The following is a 19666-nucleotide window of genomic DNA, read 5'->3' as shown; positions in this document are numbered from 1 at the left end:
TGTACGTACTCTCTACTATTTTTTTCTTTTAATTTAATGTATTTATAGCGAACTGCCGAATCATATTCTAAATATTTCGACAAATGGACACAAAAATAACATAATGTAACAGGTAGTAAATTGTATTTAAAAAAAAGAATACATTTATTAAATTATATTTAGTCACTTTGATACTGATTCAGGGGATAATGCTCCTTGTATTTATTTAGATGCTTTTCCATCTGCTGCATTTGTTTTCTGAAAGAAAAAGATATTTAATTTAAAAAACTTAATTCGCGCGTGTTATGGAAGATACTTGTATGATTCATTAAGTCATAGATTAATGGAAACTCATTAGTCCTTATCACTAAATCACAATTCAACTTACTGAATCCTAGGCGGCATGTCATAGTAGACATCTTCAAGCATTTCTTTCCAATGTGGCTTTTTCTTTTTCTCAGCTTCTTGCATAGTTCTAACAACAGTATTACGTGATTCCTTGGTCCAATCCTTATCCGCATCTTCATCCCAAAGACCTGTAAATTATATAATTAAAAAATTGCTTATATTTATAGCACACCGGAATAATTAAACTTTATACTTGTGCAAGAATTTTCAAAATCGATTTAGTACTTCCTTTTTTAGTAGTGTAGAAATACAGTTAACCTTCGTTTCGTTTTGAGCACACCTACCTTTTCTTTGTAAATAAAGTTTAAACTTTTGCATAGCGCTCTCATCTTTGGTCCATTTATCAATTTCTTCTAAAGATCTATAAGCACTGCTGTCATCAGAGGTCGAGTGATGGCCCACTCTGAAAATAAATTATTTAGTTCGAATAAGAATATTTTGACCTAATTTTTCTTTATGATTTTCCGGTCATAAATAGTGCGCATTTAATTATATCAACGAGCCAATGTAGTTAAAGATTTATATACCTGTAAGACATAGCTTCAATCAAGACAGGCTTATTGCTACTGATGGTGAGTTCTCTCGCTTGCTTGACAGCGTTGTACACGGCCAAGGGGTCTGTGCCATCAATGCGAACTGTGTTGAGCCCCATGGAAGGCCCTCGAGATGCTATGCCATCTCCGCGGTACTGTTCGCTAGTCGGCGTCGATATGGCGTAGCCGTTGTTTCGGCTGTAAAACATACGTTTTCTATTTTTATGTTGTGATTCAATTAAATTTTAAATCGAGTACCGACAGTGGTGGCGACGTTTTCTTATTCATAAGTCGACTGATTGATGGTTCTGCAGCTGATATAAATATAAAATTATAATTTTTACTAACCAGAATAAAATGACAGGGCAATCAAGAGTGGCGGCAAAGTTGAAGGCGGCATGAGCATCGCCCTCAGAAGCAGCACCGTCTCCGAAGTAACAGATCACGCAGCGGTCGTTGTTCGGCTGACGTTTCAGCGCGTACGCAGCGCCTACAGCTTGGGGCATCTGAGTTGCTAAAAATATAATAAAAACTGTAGTAAAGCTATAGACAGTAATTTTAATTTGCTTTAGAAAAATTCAGTTTCATCTTCTTTTTGGAGTAATTTATATATGGCTGCGGTAAAGCTCTAATTCTTACTCGATGGAAAGCTGTTTAAGTTAATTTGTACAACTTTTTATGAATTAGTATAATGGATCTTACCCAAAGGACTCGAAATAGTAACTAAGTTATGGTGCTTGTTGCCATAATGTACTGGCATCTGTCTTCCTTTGCCAGGGTCTTCGTGGTTACCATAGCATTGGTTAACCAGCTCGGTGACGGTCACTCCTCGATAAAGAAACACTCCCACCTCACGGTACTGGGCAAACACCAAGTCATGAGGAGAAAGAGCTGCTGCACTACCAACATGCATACCTTCTTCACCATTATTGGTCATGTAAAATGAGATACGACCTTGTCTGAAAAATGAATATTTATTAATAATAATGTATAACTCTTAACATCGGACAGGAGCTCGGTGGCGCAGCGGTAAACGCGCTCGGTCTGCGATTGTTGAAGTTAAGCAAATTTCGCAAAGGCCGGTCATAGGATGGGTGACCACAAAAAAAAAGTTTTCATTTCGAGCTCCTCCGTGCTTCGGAAGGCACGTTAAGCAGTCGGTCCCGGCTGCATTAGCAGCCGTTAATAACCACCAATCTGCACTGGGCCCGCGTGGTGGTTTAAGGCCTGATCTCCCTATCCATCCATAGGAAAGGCCCGTGCCTCAGCAGTTCAGCGCTTACGAAATTCATACAGAAAATAGAGCTAAGAACGTACACAACATACCTTTGAGACTCATACAAAATTTTATCCAATTGGCTCGAGCTAGTGGCCAAATCTGTCGCCAGAATTTTAAAACCCACTATATGTAAATTCGTGAATTAAGATTTATTTGATTTTATAGTCGCTTACGAAATGCATACAGAAAATAGAGCTAAGAACGTACACAACATACCTTTGAGACTCATACAAAATTTTATCCATTTGGCTCAGTTGTACCATTGTTTTATACATATGTAACAATGTATCTTTATCGATATTTGGATCTTCCTTATTATCGATGATTTCGCCATTATTGTTTATCACTCGATAGATGGGAATAGGATCATAACTGGTTTCATTTAAAAACTTCATTTCATTCACGTAGGGAGCTTTGGCTCCAGGGAAGTCCGCTTTCCCGCCATTATGGCTAACTTCCGGCCGCGTATGGGTGGACAGCACCTGGAAATCAAAAGTTCTATTTAAAAAAAATGATAGGTGTATAATATTACACAGGTACATCACTACAAATTAAAAAAAAAATCACAAATGTACAGTCGGCTACAAAATCAAATCGCAAACATTTGTTATGAAAATAATATTAATTAACTAATACTTGTTAAACATATTATGTTATTTTACAAGGACACGAGCATTAATTTTGACAGCGGATTGGAAATTTAAGTAAGATACAAGTATAACTTGTGCAAAAGTTAGAGTTGAAGAATATCTTATTTCTGTATCGTTACCTTATTTGTAAAATTAACAAATTAACTTACCCGAATGGCTTGCCGTAACGTGTTAAGCTTCAGAAACGTAGCACCGGTTCTGAGCGCCATATTGTGACTGATGCAAGCATACAATTATTCAACCAGTCGTGTTTACTCAGCTCCGAAACATTAGCAAGTATGATAAGGAGCACGGCCTTTCATTACGTAGCACTAGTGGTGTATTATCAAACTAATGAGCTTAAACGACCTCATAATAGTCATTCAAAATGTTAACGAACATGTTTTACATTATAATAATATTTAATACCTAGGTACGTACGTATTTACTGGAACTGTAAGTAGGAACTTAACTTAATCCTTTTTAATTTTTAATGACTTTCTAAAACTGATTAGCAATCGCCGTACTTACACAGGACAGACAGAACCACAAAACTATCCGAAACGAAACCAGAAGTTATTTTGGATCAGTCATGGACTGTGCTAAGCACAAGTGTATTATTCGAGCACGTTCTGTGATTCGAACTATTTACAGAATAACCTACTCGTAACGGGGGGCTTGGATAATGAATGATTGATAACAGCTTGAATCTCAGTTGAAAACAAGAATTAGGTACATTACTCCACTGATAAGATAAACTTTGAACATTTTGTTTATTTAAGACAATGAAATGAAATAAAATTCGAAAGAACGTATAATGTTTGAATTTCTTGGAATAAACAGAAATAAGTAGGTAGCTATAAAAAATATACAGACTTGATACAGACGCACTGAAAAGAGAACGTCGTTTTTTTGTGGGCTAAAGGGATTGGAAACCAATTTACAAAATAAATCCACAAAAACTTAGATCGGGGCTGTTCTAAAATTACACGAACGTTCTGTAATCATACGTAACGTACGTAACGACGCTAGTGTGCATACGTGTGTAATTTGTGGTCGCGGTTTTTTTCTACTTAGTTAATATTCTTCTCTCGGTTAGAGAATAGTATATTCCTTGGACAAAACAAACCCTTTATTCTGGGTAAAAAAAACTGTTTCCTCTTCAACCAAGCTAAAAACATTAAAAAAAAAATGAAATAGTAGAATATTAGTATATTATTATGGCAACAATTTCCATGAAATGTCAAATGAGTCGTATTCATTAACCGACTAAATGAAGTTAGACGCCATTATTGGTGTAATGTACTCAGCGTAAGTGTTCAACAATTTTGTTGTGTTATAGATAGATAGAGTCAGTCAGTTCAGTCAGTTCCACAGAGTACTTTTATATATACGGTTCAGTTCAGTTGTGGTTCAGTTGTCAAATGGCGGTGGAGGTTAGCGACGTTTTATTGATATTATTGTTATAGTAAAGTTCCAAAAATGCCTTATTGGTACTACGATAAGAAGGATCTACAGAACACGCCGTCGTTTCGCGATGGGATCAGCAATGACACCGAGAATCGGTATCGGAAGGAGGGCGCTCGCTTCATCATCGACACAGGGTCGAAGATGGACTTAGGTTATAATACTGTGGCGACTGGAGTTGTTTATTTCCATCGGTTCTACATGTTCCACTCGTTCAAAACATTCCCGAGGTATATAACGGCGTGCTGTTGTCTGTTTTTGGCGGGCAAAGTGGAAGAGACGCCGAAGAAATGTAAGGATATAATAAAAGTGGCGAAGAGTTTGCTTACCGAGCAGAAGTTTGGGACGTTCGGAGAAGACCCGAAGGAGGAAGTGATGACACTGGAGCGGATCCTGCTGCAGACGATCAAGTTCGACCTGCAAGTGGAGCACCCTTATGGGTATTTGCTGAAATATGCTAAATGTTTGAAAGGGGACAAGGGCAAGTTGCAAAAGATGGTTCAGATGGCATGGACGTTTGTGAACGACAGGTGAGTGCACACTTTGTTATTCAGCAGCCTATACAGCCCATACATGTCTTAATGCAGTAAAACAAATGTAGTACCACTTAATCACAAACTCTGCTACAATATTAATAAGGAGCTGTAGAGACAGTATAAAACTGCACATGTTGTTGTTACGCAACTAATATTATCCATAGTTTATGATAGAAAACCTAATTACAAAACAATAAAGTTTGCATATGGTATTTATTAAAACATTTATTTAGTTTCTAAGATTTTAAATGTCACTGACTGCTGTGTTAATTTCTCTTACATTCTAAATAAATGAGAAAATAGATCTAGACTTTCTGTTTGAGGAAACATGCATTCATATTCATACAATACCATACTTTACTTTCCAGTCTGTGTACCACTCTGTGCCTCCAATGGGAGCCGGAGGTGATTGCGGTGGCACTCATGTTCCTTGCGGGAAAGCTCAGCAAGTTCGAGGTAGTAGATTGGAACGGACGGACACCAAAGCACACCGCTTGGTGGGACATGTTTGTCGAAGACATTACCATGGACTTGTTGGAAGATATCTGCCATCAGGTTAGTTATACAGAGTGATGCAATAGCCGTAATCCCTAAGGATCAATATTATTTATTGCATTTTATGTTATATCAAGCAACTAAGTGGCTCATATTAGGATTAGTACTAAACTTACACACCCTTTTTCTATTGTGTGTGTTGTGAGGTTGATTACCAACCCCATCAATCCTGGTGTAAGGGTTACTATTGAGCCGCCAAAAGCCCCTGACATGACTCATGTAACAACTACTAACTTACATCAGTAAGTAGTAACCGGGACCAACAGCTTAAGGTGTAAGGATCTTACTTTCGGACAATCAGGTGATCAGCCTGTAATGTTCTAACCAAACTAGGGATCACAAAGTGATTTTTGTGATATGTCCCCACCAGGATTCATACCCGGGACCTCCGGATGCCAATCCCGGAGATGATCCCAAAGCTCTGGAACACAGAGGCCATTAAAATGATAAAATGTGTGGACACCCTTTACAGGCTTATCGCCCAATGCCTGTCAGTTGGTTTGCTAGTGCCAACCACTGCATTTTGAAAATATTACATTACATAAGGTTATGACATTGCAGACAATTCAAATCTAAACACCAATTATTTTTTAATGATTTATTAATTTCATTACAATGAGTCAATATCAATTTATCACACAACACAACCTCCCTGTAGGTTGAAATTGCTTTTTAACAAAACATTAAAACTGACAAGTTATTTCTGTATAAAAAGTGATTAATTTGATGCAATAATGCCTACTTGGTTAATGTAACAATGAAATGTTCACTCAGTCATTAAGGATTTATTATTTGATGGCTATTGCTTTTAATTTTACTTTAATTTATTTTGTACATGCATTAAGCATATATCCCAATTGTATATCTTAATGACTATATCCCAATTACCAACCAAAGGTCCATTGTAAGATGAATTAAGTATGATTTTTATTGAATTCACTGTTGTTGTTTTGGATCATTTATCTGAAATTAAGTATTTGTTGCAGGTACTAGACCTGTACTCGCCACAGACGCAGGCGTCGGGCGGTGACTCGCCCCCCATCTCAGCTAAGCAGCCAAAAAACGACAAGAAGCCGCCCTCCGTTACACCGCCAGCTTCCGTCTCACCTGTCGCCGCCACTAAGCCGGTGACGGCGGCGGCGCACACGCCGATCAAGAACGGCGCCGATGCGAAGCTCGAGCCTCCTAAGATTGAGCCGCCTCTGCGGTTCCCGTACCCGTACCCCGGCCTGCCGGCGTATCCACCAGTGTATAGGTACCTACCTAGAGTTACATTTACTAACTGTTGATCTCCACTTTCAAGGAAAACTCCCTCTTAGTGCTGACGTATAAAAGGAGAAAGTGGGTTAAACTTGCACACTTAGTGCAATGTCAACTAATGTCAAATAGCAATTTGCTTTCTAAGATGAATAGTTGCAATGTGGCCTTTTAACCTCTCATATGCCGAGATACCAGACACAATAGATTTTACATTGTGTCTGGTCGAGATCCGCGTTCCGGCGTTCGAAAGATTAAACCCCTTAGTTCGTAGATTGATTACTTTTACACCAGTCTGATTATTGATCTTGGGATCCGAATTTAGGTGTGAAGTTTAAAATGGAATGAATTGAAATGTGAAATGAAAATGCAGTGCGCCGCCGCCGAACATCCCGCCGCCACCGAGGATCCCGCTGAGCGGGCCGCCGCCGCCGCTGTACTCGGAGCCGCCGCCGGCGCCGCCGGGCGCGGGCGCCCCCGGGCCGCGCTTCCCCGGCGTCGTGGTCCCGCCGCCGCACTACTTCCCGCCCCTCCCGGGCCGCGGGCCCCCGCCCCCCGGCCCGCCCCCGCGGCCCTACTATCCTCCCCCGTAACGGAGAGCGGTATAGTTTTAAGATAGGTTATAATATGTATAATTTTTTACTGAAATATAATTGATAGACTTCACTATGTTGGTTTTATTCATCAGACATAACATAACATAAGCAGCCTATATACGTCCCACTGCTAGGCACAGGCCTCCCCTCAATAAACCGGAGGGGGTATGCAGCATACTCCACCACGCTGCTCCAATGCGGGTTGGTGGAGGTGTTTTTACGGCTAATAGCCGGGACCAACGGCTTAACGTGCCCTCCGAAGCACGGAATCATCTTACTTTTTCGGACAATCAGGTGATTCAAGCCTGAAAAGTCCTTACCAAACAAAGGAGTCTCACAAAGTGATTTCGACAATGTCCAGATCGTGAGCCTAACGCTCTAACCACTAGACCACGGAGGCTGTTATTCATCAAAATTAATCATTAACTTTGCGCATAACAGAACACAGGACGAAAAGCGCTTATTCCGTGGCCTTATTGTTAAACAGCATTTTCTTCACCACCTTGAAAAGAACTTTCAATAAATTATTTTTAACATTCTTTAAAATCTTGTTTGCGATGCTTTTTGTAACAGGATATGAAATCATAAACGGAACTGTTCAATTATTAATCTTTATTGCCTGATAATACATCACAATGTCGATAATAATATTGCTGTTACATTTTCTTGTTATTTATTTCTCTGTATGTCTCGTATTGTAACTGTATTTCATTGTTTAATACACCAGTGAAATTATTGACAAATATGAAAAACTACATGAAATGACGACTAAAGGTCCGTGCCCACTACACCGTATCATACCAGGACCGTATCCGTCCCGGCACATGCAAAAAAATATTCTTTGTATGAATTTCAAATGACTATGATGAACACCGAATCGTGCAATGCACCCCGGTACATACGGGGATAGAACGGGGTTACTCTGTTGCAGTGGACATAGTAGCGTCCGGCACGCACCGGTCGCTGCCTGACACGGTCCTAGTATGATACGGTGTAGTGGGCACAGACCTTACATAATACACACAAAACATAGTGCTATCAAGTCAACTTTTGTGCAAACAAACATCTTAATTAACTTTAAAATAATATGGAGCTGCCTGCCGACTAGAAACAAGGATAATGAGCGACTCCAGGGTACGTTCCTTAAAATCAACATAGATGGCGCTGTACAGTTTTTTCTTCGTTTAACCTTCTATTTTCTCCTAACCTTCTATGCTCCTCCGTGCTTCGGAAGGCACGTTAAGCCGTTGGTCCCGGCTGCATTGGCAGTCGTTAATAACCATCAATCCGCACTGGGCCCGCGTGATGGTTTAAGGCCCGATCTCCCTATCCACCCATAGGGAAGGCCCGTGCCCCAGCAGTGGGGACGTTAATGGGCTGATGATGACGATGAACCTTCTATTTTCATGGATAACAGACATGCATCTTTCATCTTCGTTTTTGGGTATAAATGATGACCCTTTTTATTACACCCATTATTCTGATCAAAATAAAGAGAAGCGATTTAGGTAGCAACACAATTTTAAACATAATGTGATCAAAATATCAAGCAACTATTATTTTTATACATGCTTCAGCCATTACATTGCATTTTTAAATAATTATAATGAGAAAATAGGTAATTATCGCGTTAAAACTCAACTCAACGGCCTCCGTGGTCCCGGGTCCGAATCCCGGTGGGGAAATATCACAATTAGTGATGGGCAGGGAAAGAAAAAATTGGGTGGGAAAGAAAAAATATCGGGAAAATATGGGAAAATAAAATAAACACCCGAAAAATTCCCGAATCATGGGAAAATATTTTTTATTTAATTATTTTTAATCTTATTATTATTTGTATGTCGTTTCCATGTCTCGGGTCGGGTCTGTCATGGAGTCCCGGACTTTTGGAAGGCGTGCGTGGGGCCGAAGCCAACACGTAGAGGCCCCTTAAGACAATTTACTTTAAATGTGTTGTGACACCAACCGGAGATTATCCCTGTATGCACTATGGGAGTGCATCCAAAGACAATCCCTGGTTCGTGTAGGACTATTGCAGATTATGGGAACAAAAGGAACTGGGCTATTGGGTTGGGGGTTAATGAACCTATATACTGGGGCCATGGGGACTATGGCGCCTGCTCGACCAATGTTAATAACAGAGATACATTGGGCAGGCGGTGACTCGTCACTCACTGGTTGAGCCACCTATCTAGCCGACGCAACTGGACGGCAAGGCTGGCGACATGGTTGTGAGCATCTCAGGGTGTCAAGAGGTGTACACCGCTTTCTGCGAGGCGGTTTACCCGCCTTACCAACTCGCGACTTATGCATCTTTCACTTCCACCCTGCGAGCGTATAGCTCTAACGCCCCACTCTGGCTGGCCAATGAATGCAAGCCAGAGGTGAGAGTCCTGCGGCCCCCGATAAGGTCCACTCCGGCCAGCCAGTACTGTCACCATCTTTGTTGCTCTTCTTTGGACTCTCTCTAGTAGTGAAATGTCCTTCCGATAGTAAAGTCTCCATATTTGAAACCCATGTTCTAACAGCGGTCTGACGTAAGTAAGTTTTGTAAAGCCTAAGAAACAATTCCGTATCTATGTGATAAAAAGCTTTTCTAATTATGTATAAGAGGGAGTTATCCTTCTTAGTGATTCCAATAATGTGTTCGTCCCACTTTAGATTATGTGTTATCGTTATGCCAAGGTCCTTTTGTTTTTTAACACACTCGAGAGGTTTTGAGTCAATGGTGTAACTCAACGTGGGGTGGTTACTGTCAACATGCAACACAGTGCATTTGTCTACGTTTAATGTGATTAGCCAATCTCGGGTCCGAGCAATTACTCTATCAAGATCACCTTGGATTATATTATGGCTAATAAGTGAATTCCCCGTTATTTTCGTGTCATCTGCAAAGAGTGATATATCAGACATGATACCATGTTTAAGATCTGTAAGGTAGATACTGAATAAAATAGGTCCTAACACCGATCCCTGCGGCACACCGCTGAGGACTTTTCTGGGAACAGAGTATGATTCTCCGATGCGCACAGAGAATGTGCGATTTGACAGGAAGTCTTCAATCCACTTCACGACATTGCCTCTGATTCCAAAGGGCTCTAATTTAGCAATCAATGGTGTGACAGGAACTCGATCAAAAGCTTTTTCATAGTCCAAGTAAATAATATCTGTAGGTATTCGTGCCTCCCAATTTCTTGCACAAAACCATGTTGCTCCTCGATGATGACATTCTCTCGTGCCAAAAGCATCCTATATATCCTATAATATGTAGATATCTTTGCATGGAAATATTAAAATCGAACACTCCATTCAAAATATATTACAAAGGAGATCATCGGCTTTCCGTACTTTGGCCGGCCCAAATTTGAAAGTGCCGGTCAGAGAAAAAAAATGTGTCAAACTTTTCGAGTAGATTGTTCTGAACATTTTTTACTCTGACACCAGACGTGTATGACCATTAGTTTGGCTTTAATTGGATTTTAAAAATCTCGACTTTTCATACATTTTGTAAAAAATAATATTATGTCCGTTGGGAAAAAGAGGTATACAAGCGTTTTACAAAGGACCGTTACAACATTTATTAGTATGGCGCCAAACTTCTATGACCATTATTTGGACTTCAGTTTTGGTTAATATGTTAAAATGCCGGCCATCGAAAAAAATACGTTGAATCTGTCTAATAGTTGCTTCTCAATATTTTTAATAACACCAAACATCTATAAACATTATTTTGACTTTTATTGGAATTTACGTTTTAGTTTAAATATGAAAAATGCCGACCAGCAAAAATATCATGTTGAGAGTATCGAGTAGATGTCTGTTAACATTTTTTTCTATAGCGCCAAACTTGTATGACCATTAGTTTGGCTTTTAGTGTATTTTAAAAATCTTGATTTCTTATTTATTTTGTATGAAAATAAAGTGGTTTGGGTAAAAAATTCGGTACGGCGGATTACAAAGGACCTTTAGAACATTTAATAATCTGGTGCAAAACATTTTTGACCGTTATCTTGACTTTTTATTCGTCTCTCTTTCCGTTTTGGTTCAAATGGGAAAATGTCAGCCAGCGAAACAAAATAAGTCAAATCTTTTGGTAAACGACTTGAACGACGAATTTTTACTATACTACCAAATGTCGACTTTGGCTTTTATTGGACTTTTTAAAAAAACTTTTTTTTATACATTTTAACAATGACAACAAGCAGAGCTTTCCCAATGACTAGTTATTAGTCAGATAAATACTTTGTGTTTTTGTTTTGTGTGTTGTTAGGTGAACTTCTATATTAATACTATCTGGTTTTAGATATGACGTTGGCTGTAGTTTTTGCATTCGACTCAACGTTACGGCCTAAGTTTAGGTTGAATTATGGTACTGATTCACCTTGACCGTAAATGGTTACCACTCTCCAAAGATAAGCTTGCCATCTAGTGACGAAACTCGTATATTGGCATGACGTCTGAAGTATCTGTTAGGGAAAACAGGAGTCGGGTAGTTGTACTTTGCAAGTATGCCCATCACAATGTCCTGGTGCTACTCGGCCGATAACATAGTAGGTACCTCTATCACCCCACTGTTTATTCCTTGTATACACTTTTCTTTAAAAAAAGTAGTTTCTTAAGCGTGTATCACCGGGTAAGGTAGTGGTCAAACGCAAACCTATTTTTCAAAAGACGACCACCATATTACGCCTTTAGCAAGATAGTTCCATTATCACTAGATAATTTTTTTTTTATTTTTGGAAAATCGAATTAAGTTCAAAATATTGGTCATAGTCGTTTAATGCCATAGTAATAAACATTCTGACGATCCTTTAAATAACGCGCCTGTTATATTTTATTTTTATACAAAATGAATCAAAAATCAAGTTTTTTTTCAACTAATTAATGGTCATACACGTTTTTGTCATAGTGAATAATGTTTACAGGTATCTTCTCGATAGCTTTGACATGTATTTTTGCTGACCGGCACTTTTCACACAGAAACTATAACATAAAGTCCAACAAAAGTCAAAATAATGGTCATAGACGTTTGGTGCCCTAATAATAAATGGTCAAATGGATAAGTTCTAACGGGATATACAAATATTGTTTCATGGCCGGCTCTTCACATTTTCACCAAAAATGTATGAAAATTCAGTTTTTTTTAATTCGAATAAAACCGAAAATATTGATAGTAATAAATGTTCAGACGGATAAGTTCTAAGGATAATACCATTATTGTTACTTGGCCGGCACTTTACATTTTCACCAAAAATGTATGAAAAATACAGTTTTTTAAAATCGAATAAAATCGAAGATATTGACCCTACAGCTTTGGTGCCATAGTAATAAATGCTCATATGCATAAGATCTAAAGGAATATAGCAAAATTATTTTTTGGCCGGCACATTGACTTCTGGGCCGAAATCCGATAATCTCCTTTAAGTTTTTTAAGAGTTCATACGACACTACGACAGAAGATAAATTGGGCATAAGTAGGCATACATTAATATTTAAATGGTCTTTGTTGGAAATCCTTACTTTTAATACAAATATATGCGATAAAAAATATTTTCCCTTGAAATGGGAATTTTTCGGGTTTTTTCCCTCAGAATTGGGAAAATTCCCAAAACGCGGGAATTTTCCGGGTAAGAACCCAACACTAATCACAATAATTACTTTGTGATCCCTAGTTTGGTTAGGACATTATAGGCTGACCACCTGATTGTCCGAAAGTAAGATGATCCGTGCTTCGGAAGGCACGTTGAGCCGTTGGTCCCGGTTACTACTTACTGATGTAAGTATGTAGTCGTTACATGAGTCATGTCAGGGGTCTTTGGCGACTCAATAGTAACCCTGACACCAGGGTTGATGAGGTTGGTAATTCACCTCTCAACCCACACGAGAGAAGACGTTAAAACTGAACAACGCTATTTATATTGTTCTTGGTGCACGTCACCTGGAAAGTACCTCATTAGATTAATACAAGATAAGATCGATATACAAACGTATTAATATGAACACATTACTGCACCGAGCATGCATCGAGGGATATGTTCTAACATGTATTGTCAAGGACACCACGAACCCGCACCACTGTGGTGTCGTTTACATTTTTTTTTGGCAACCACACCACTGCCACTACTGACGTCTAACGTGTATAAAAACAAATCATACATATATATATATAAACAGCCTATATACGTCCCACTGCTGGGCACAGGCCTCCCCTCAATCAACCGGAGGGGGTATGGAGCATACTCCACCACGCTGCTCCAATGCGGGTTGGTGGAGGTGTTTTTACGACTAATAGCCGGGACCAACGGCTTAACGTGCCCTCCGAAGCACGGAATAATCTTACTTTTCGGACTATCGGGTGATTCAAGCCTGAAAAGTCCTTACCAAACAAAGGACAGTCTCACAAAGTGATTTCGAAAATGTCCCCATCGGGAATCGAACCCGGACCTCCAGATCGTGAGCCTAACGCTCTAACCACTAGACCACGGAGGCTGTTTAAAAAAAATCGTTATGTTTTAATTATTAATACTGCTTGAAATGGGACTGGGCTGGACATGTTGCCCGAATGCCCGATGACCTCTGGCCCAAAAAAGCTACAGAGTGGGTTCCTGCAAATGCAGCCAGACGTCGGGGAAGGCCACGGAAAAGATGGCGCGACGAGTTAGACCGCTTTTCGAAACGGTGGCACGAACGAGCTGGGGACAGGGAGAGGAGTGGAAGAAGGCAAGAGAGGCAAAGGCCCTGCAGTGGGACATTGAAGGCTATTAATAATAATAAAAAAAGTAATGTTGCTGAAATTTGCCGACTTGATAAGGGATTCGGAAAACAAAATTAATCATACCGTAACTTAATAACAAAGCAAAATAAAATGACTATAGGTTAGGTACCCAATATTACACAACATGTATTCATTATTTTCACCGTATCTTTTTTTAATCTCATTTGCAATGTTTGCTGTAATTTGTGAAAAAGCCTTTTTAAAATATGTTTTCAAGCGTTCGTGGTCCCAAAAAAAATATTTCTGCAATCATAACAGAGAAGTACTGATGACGTGTGGTGTGACCCATTTGAATTAGAACTTCATTATATTGTGGTGTGTTTACCTGAAAAAAATTGTAAACGACACCACAGTGGTGCGGTTTCGTGGTGTCGTTGACAATACATAATATGTTCTAAAAGCACTGGGATCATTCTGGAGACACTAACCAATATTGTTCTTTGGGGAGGCTATTTTTATGATAGTGGGTTCTACTCCAGTACATTAAGTGTGGTAAACGGGGGAAGATAACTATTTTACTAAGTAAAGCCTCATTTTACACGGTCATTCGTCTTAACGATGATTGTATCAGTCGTTTTAATGGTATCTCCCAATATTTCTCTAATGCTATAATATAGACAATTCATATTTTACTTTGCATAATTTAAACATTTTTTTTTTCATGTGTAACATACGATTTTGAGCAGATCGTGTGCAAAACTTGTACCTATTTATTAAGTCAGTATATTAAACAATGAGATACTTTACAGACTACGTTCCTCAAAAACAATGCATATGGCGCTGTACAGATTTTCCTACGTTTAACCTAATTTGCTAATTTCATGGATAACAGACATAAATACATCTTTTATCTTTATTTTTGGATATAAATGATGACCCTTTTGATTACCCCAAGGCACAATTACATCTTCTACCCATAATTATTCTAATCAAAATAAAGAGACGCAATATAAGTAGCAACATAATTCTATACATGTAGGAATGGTAGGCTGAATGAAACGTAACGCAAAGGTGTGTGAAAGAGAGAGCGACGAGTGAGCGAGAGAGAAGAACAGGAATGACAGGGAAATGGCGGACGCTTGTTTTTAAAGAGGAAAACGTAGAAGATTATAAAACGTTTTTAAATAAACAAAGTTAAAGAAATAACAATCGTTTCCTTCATGCCCTATCCCACATACATAATGTGATCCAAATATCAAGCAACAATTATTTTTATATTTTGGAATAATTATGTATCCAAGTAATTAGAAAATAGGTAATTATCACGTTAAAGTTGTACACCGCCATCTATACTGTTTTTGCTGAATGTACCTGGAAAGTCCCTTATTGTTTTTAATAATATTAAATATTTTCTAGTTTTAAAAACACTAAAAAAAGTTTACTCTATCAAACCTTGTTAAAACATTAATAATTTCATAATACTTGCAAAAACTGAGCTTTTATATATAAAAATACAAATAAAACGTCAAAGGCACATGAAGTGATATCATCAGATCGCTAATAATCTCCGATATAAGGCACATTATCACTTAAACACTATTAAAAATATTTAAAACTAACTAAGAATGATTATTGAAATAACATTTTTACATTAGGCACAAAGTTACAATACACCCTGCATCTATGAGCTACAACACATTAATACTTATAACATGCATTATTGATCTAAATGGACACGTCTTCCATGCAGTATAGTTATAAGAAAAAAAAAAACATTCACAAAAACATTCGCTTAATCAAAATATGCATAGAAAAGATTTATTTTTAAGTTATAATACAATTGATTGTGTAAATACATTAATATACAAACGATCCTTGTTGGTGCAAGATTGATGCAGTCTAAAGCATGGTATAAGGCCCCATACACCTACAATAATATTGCACAATGTATCTGCATGCACAATATTATTGAACGTTTAGGGATAGTATTGAAACATTGCACAATGATTGAACAAAAGATTGAGCGAGCCTAATTTTTATTGGGCAATATTTTTTCCTTGCACTGTGTAGGCTTAACATTGCGCAATATTGAAGATTGCGCAAGGATTGATCTAAGGTTGAGTGAGTTTAATTTTTATTGTTCAATATTTTTCTATTGCATCGTGTAGGGTCAATATTTTTCAATCTGTGATTCGTCATCACGAAGACACACGCACGCGCGTTCAAAATGGCGGAAAAAGTGAAGCCAAAAGTTAAGGAAAGAGAGTTTATCAGCGAATGTATTCGATTGTACAGATAATTGCCGTGTCTGTGAAATGTCAAGAGCAAAGAATATCATGACCGTGATAAGAAAAAAATAGCTTACGAAACATTGTGGTCTAAATACAAAGAGATGTTTCCACAGGCAAGCATAGATGATGATGTGAAGAATAAATTCAATTCTTTAAGAACTACCGGAAGGAGCTCAAGAAACACCTCCAGTCAGTGAAATCTGGATTTAGAACAGATGGAATTTACGAACGTACTTTATGATATTTTAAAGAAATGTTTTTTTTTTACAAGATCAGGAAACCTCATCAGATTCACACTCTAATATGGATACTCAGTCTTTTATAGGTAGTCCGGGAGGAGAGAGTGAATGTATTGTTGTACAATAAAATTGTTCGTTTGGATTCAGAGCGCCTTTCAATCTTATTGTACAATAAAAAGTATTGTACAATGTTATTGTAGGTCTAGGGGCCGCCTTACGTCCAAAGGGCTAGCAATGGCGGCTTGTCATAGGATTGAGCATACCTGGTCTTCTTATACCGTTTATACAAGGAATACATTATACAGTTTAGACCCCATGGTCTAAACTGTATAATCTCAAGTGACATCACAGGATAAAGAATATCACCCGTGTTCTAAGATGTTAACTCCTATTTTGCTGGACTCCGTCGTCAGTTGAGGCGACCTCAAGGTTCCCTCGAACTCACCTCAAAATTGGTATTCTTAGACGGCGGCTCAACCTTAACTCAAGATTACTCCAGTAAGACATGACGTCATTAATTTCGTATAATTTATTATGTTGGCAGTATAAGGTATTTCAAAGATAAGTTATAAAATGCTAATCTAGAAATAGAATTCAGTCTAACATGATCAAAAAATCTCATTTTACTTTTCGACTTATTTTCGAATTTTATTTATGAATTAAGTAATATAATAATGAGTACGACATTTGACCGCTTTTGACGTCACAGGACAGTATTTCCTTACAAACTTCAAAAACTTTCGTTTTGACGTTTCGTAAAAAGTATCTCATTTGACTAGGTTGTCAAGTGGCCTGTTCGACTCCAGTGAGTAAAGTCCTCAAGTCGAGGACGTAAATGTATATACCAAAATGCTCGGCGGAGGAGGAGAAGTGTCAACACCTTAGAATACGGGTAGAATACGTATAGGACGACCACTCCGCCTCGCCATAATTCGAGGGCCGACCTTATCCAATCTGGGCTTTACTTTTGTCTTAAATGGCTATAAGCCGCTAACGAGTAAGGGAGCGCGCATGGACTGTATCTTTCGCTCGCATTCGTGGTAAGAACGAGAGTAAACGAGAGGCCTTTGTCAGACCTATCGTAAGGAAGGAAGCAATGTGTGGCGACGAGACACAAATAATTATATAAATATGTATACCGAATATCGCGCGATATGTATACCGACCCCGCCGGCTTGAGCCGGTCTGAACCTTCGGTCCCGTGCTCGCCGGCCAACACCTTCACTTAAGACCTGTGCCGCCTGCTTGGAGTCGCTCACCCGGCCTCCCTCAATAGGGTGTCACCTGGTGGGCAGAATCGCCGGCGGCACCATCGGACTCGACAGGGCTTACGGAGTAAAGTGAAGAAAACCTGACGGGGCGATAAATGACCCTATGTTATTGGTTTGTTTATCGCGCTGTGAAGCTTACAGAGTTTATCGAATCGCGTGTAGCATGCTATGGGTGCTGGATTGTAATTACATGCAGATATAAATTTTAAATTGTTTAATGATCTGGTGATAATCAATAAAATGCATTGGAACTGTAAGTAATTTCCAAACTAGCTTCGTTTCCACACGATCGATGAGAAAAATGCGCAATTAAAGTCTTCAAAATTTCACTATGCTCAAATAAAAATCGCTTTTAATACTTTATTGTTCTAGGAAGCATAATTAATTGGAAAATAATACTAAAAAATACCAGTAGCGTCTTGAGTAGCGTCCAGTAGCGATTCGGCCACCGTCTATCACGTTGGTCTAACAGAAAGCTCGGTGAATCGTGGGTACTTAGTTCATCTTGCGATGGATGTACCTTTGAGCGTCAAAAGATGCTTGTCTTCTGTACTGAATATGAATTTGAATGCTCTGGCATAAACGCGACTGGTGGAAAGAGTTAATTACACTATTGAACACATGATACATTGTGTTGGCGCTGTTCGGGCGTTATTATAAGTATAAAAATGGTAAAGAAGCCTATGTCCAGCAATAGACTGCGTTCAAAATAGTAATTGCAACAAATTATACACGCATTAAGCCCTCTCACAACGCCACCCGTAAAACGAAGATTTTTAATAAAGGTTACAATAAATCTTAACGAGTACGCGCATTTAGATTATACAGGGTGCTAGTGACACCGTAACGAATACTGAGGGGGATGATTCAGACCATGATTCTGGATTGATATCCAGTAGATTTTCCAGTTGGAAAATTCACGAATAATTTAGTGTTTAATTTATGTGGATGAAAAATAATTAAAAAAAAAAAAAACACAAGAATTTTCATGAATTTTCCGACAGGAAATTCCACTTAATATCAACTCAGAATCATGGTCTGAATCATTCCCCTCAGTATTCGGTACAGTATCATACCTACTTGTATGGCTACCTGTATGTACTGGCACGGGGTGTAAGTGACATCGGAACGAATACTGAGGGGGCTGATTTAGCTCATTAACCTGAGTTAATATCTAGTGGAATTTCGCGATCGCAAAAGTATAGAATTGAAAATAATAATAATAAAAAAAACATGATTTTGCGACGGAAAATTCCACTTCATTTTAACTCAGAATCATGGTCTGAATCATCTCCGTCAGTATTAGTTACGATGTCACTAACACCCTGTATATAATATACACCCGCTCCTCGCCAGCTATGTAAAGTCTCATGTTACAAAGAGGCGAGTCTATTGCTTTTAACGGTCATAAATCCTGGAAAAAACGTGGTATCAATTATCTATGATCCAAACATGAATTCAAACCCATACAGTCGAATTTAGTGTGAGTCATGCGTTCTTTGAATAGGGCTACTATGGATCATAAGAACTGTCCTTCTCAATTATCTAGTGGACTGTCCACCTGCAAGTCTCTCCTATACACCTAGTATATAGTAATTTAAGAGCGGTGTTTATATAAGTCGCGACTGTTTCAAGTACTGGAGCAGGACCTCGTGGAGAAACTTGTACTGGTGGACGTTCTGTATGAGATTCGCGCGCTGCTGGTGGAGCATGCTGATGGTGCGGGGGATGTCCAGTTCCTGGGGGCAATGACATGCTGTTGATCTAAGGCATAGAATAAGGAATAACACTACGTATAGAACGGTAACTCTCCGCTCCCCACCAGCGGTTGAGCTAGGTTTACCTCACCCTCCTCGGTTTTCCTGTCTTCAATCGTATGGCGTCACACACACAGATGCGCGTGTACGATAA

General features: G+C 38.8%; 3 protein-coding genes across 3 annotated transcripts in view; 1 reads left to right on the top strand and 2 right to left on the bottom strand.

Moving 5' to 3' along the window:
• Window positions 1-106: 106 nt before the first annotated feature.
• On the bottom strand, window positions 107-3650 carry LOC126371482 (2-oxoisovalerate dehydrogenase subunit alpha, mitochondrial). Its single transcript, XM_050016794.1, has 8 exons — window positions 2999-3650; window positions 2416-2681; window positions 1623-1879; window positions 1269-1434; window positions 915-1118; window positions 672-790; window positions 368-515; window positions 107-237 (listed from the first exon to the last, which is right to left on the bottom strand). Exons 1-8 carry the CDS (start codon window positions 3056-3058, stop codon window positions 159-161), a joined length of 1299 nt encoding a protein of 432 aa, XP_049872751.1. The 5' UTR covers window positions 3059-3650; the 3' UTR covers window positions 107-158.
• Window positions 3651-4188: 538 nt separating this feature from the next.
• Window positions 4189-7310, top strand: LOC126371489 (cyclin-K-like). The gene is made up of 4 exons (XM_050016803.1): window positions 4189-4825; window positions 5200-5386; window positions 6373-6641; window positions 7017-7310. The coding sequence occupies exons 1-4, from the start codon at window positions 4311-4313 to the stop codon at window positions 7234-7236; spliced, it is 1191 nt and encodes a 396-aa protein (XP_049872760.1). The 5' UTR covers window positions 4189-4310; the 3' UTR covers window positions 7237-7310.
• Window positions 7311-7834: 524 nt separating this feature from the next.
• Window positions 7835-19666, bottom strand: part of LOC126371443 (tyrosine-protein phosphatase non-receptor type 14) — a 35679-nt gene continuing 23847 nt past the window's right edge. Inside the window, exon 11 of the mRNA XM_050016738.1 lies at window positions 7835-19494. Within this exon, the coding sequence (XP_049872695.1) occupies window positions 19366-19494 (129 nt within the window). The 3' untranslated portion in view covers window positions 7835-19365. The remainder of the gene's footprint in view (window positions 19495-19666) is intronic.

Source organism: Pectinophora gossypiella, chromosome 12, assembly GCF_024362695.1.
Source record: "Pectinophora gossypiella chromosome 12, ilPecGoss1.1, whole genome shotgun sequence".
NCBI lineage: Eukaryota > Metazoa > Arthropoda > Insecta > Lepidoptera > Gelechiidae > Pectinophora > Pectinophora gossypiella.
The sequence above is the reverse complement of the archived record's forward strand: the minus strand, read 5'-3'. Positions and strand labels throughout refer to the sequence as shown.

Coding starts and splice junctions, on each gene's coding strand:
- LOC126371482 (XM_050016794.1), bottom strand. CDS start 3,058: ATGGCGCTCAGAACCGGTGCTACGTTTCTGAAGCTTAACACGTTACGG. Junction 1,435..1,622: donor TACTATTTCGAGTCCTTTGG/GTAAGATCCATT, acceptor TTATATTTTTAG/CAACTCAGATGCCCCAAGCT. Junction 238..367: donor GACATGCCGCCTAGGATTCA/GTAAGTTGAATT, acceptor TTTTTCTTTCAG/AAAACAAATGCAGCAGATGG.
- LOC126371489 (XM_050016803.1), top strand. CDS start 4,311: ATGCCTTATTGGTACTACGATAAGAAGGATCTACAGAACACGCCGTCG. Junction 5,387..6,372: donor TGGAAGATATCTGCCATCAG/GTTAGTTATACA, acceptor TATTTGTTGCAG/GTACTAGACCTGTACTCGCC. Junction 6,642..7,016: donor GCGTATCCACCAGTGTATAG/GTACCTACCTAG, acceptor ATGAAAATGCAG/TGCGCCGCCGCCGAACATCC.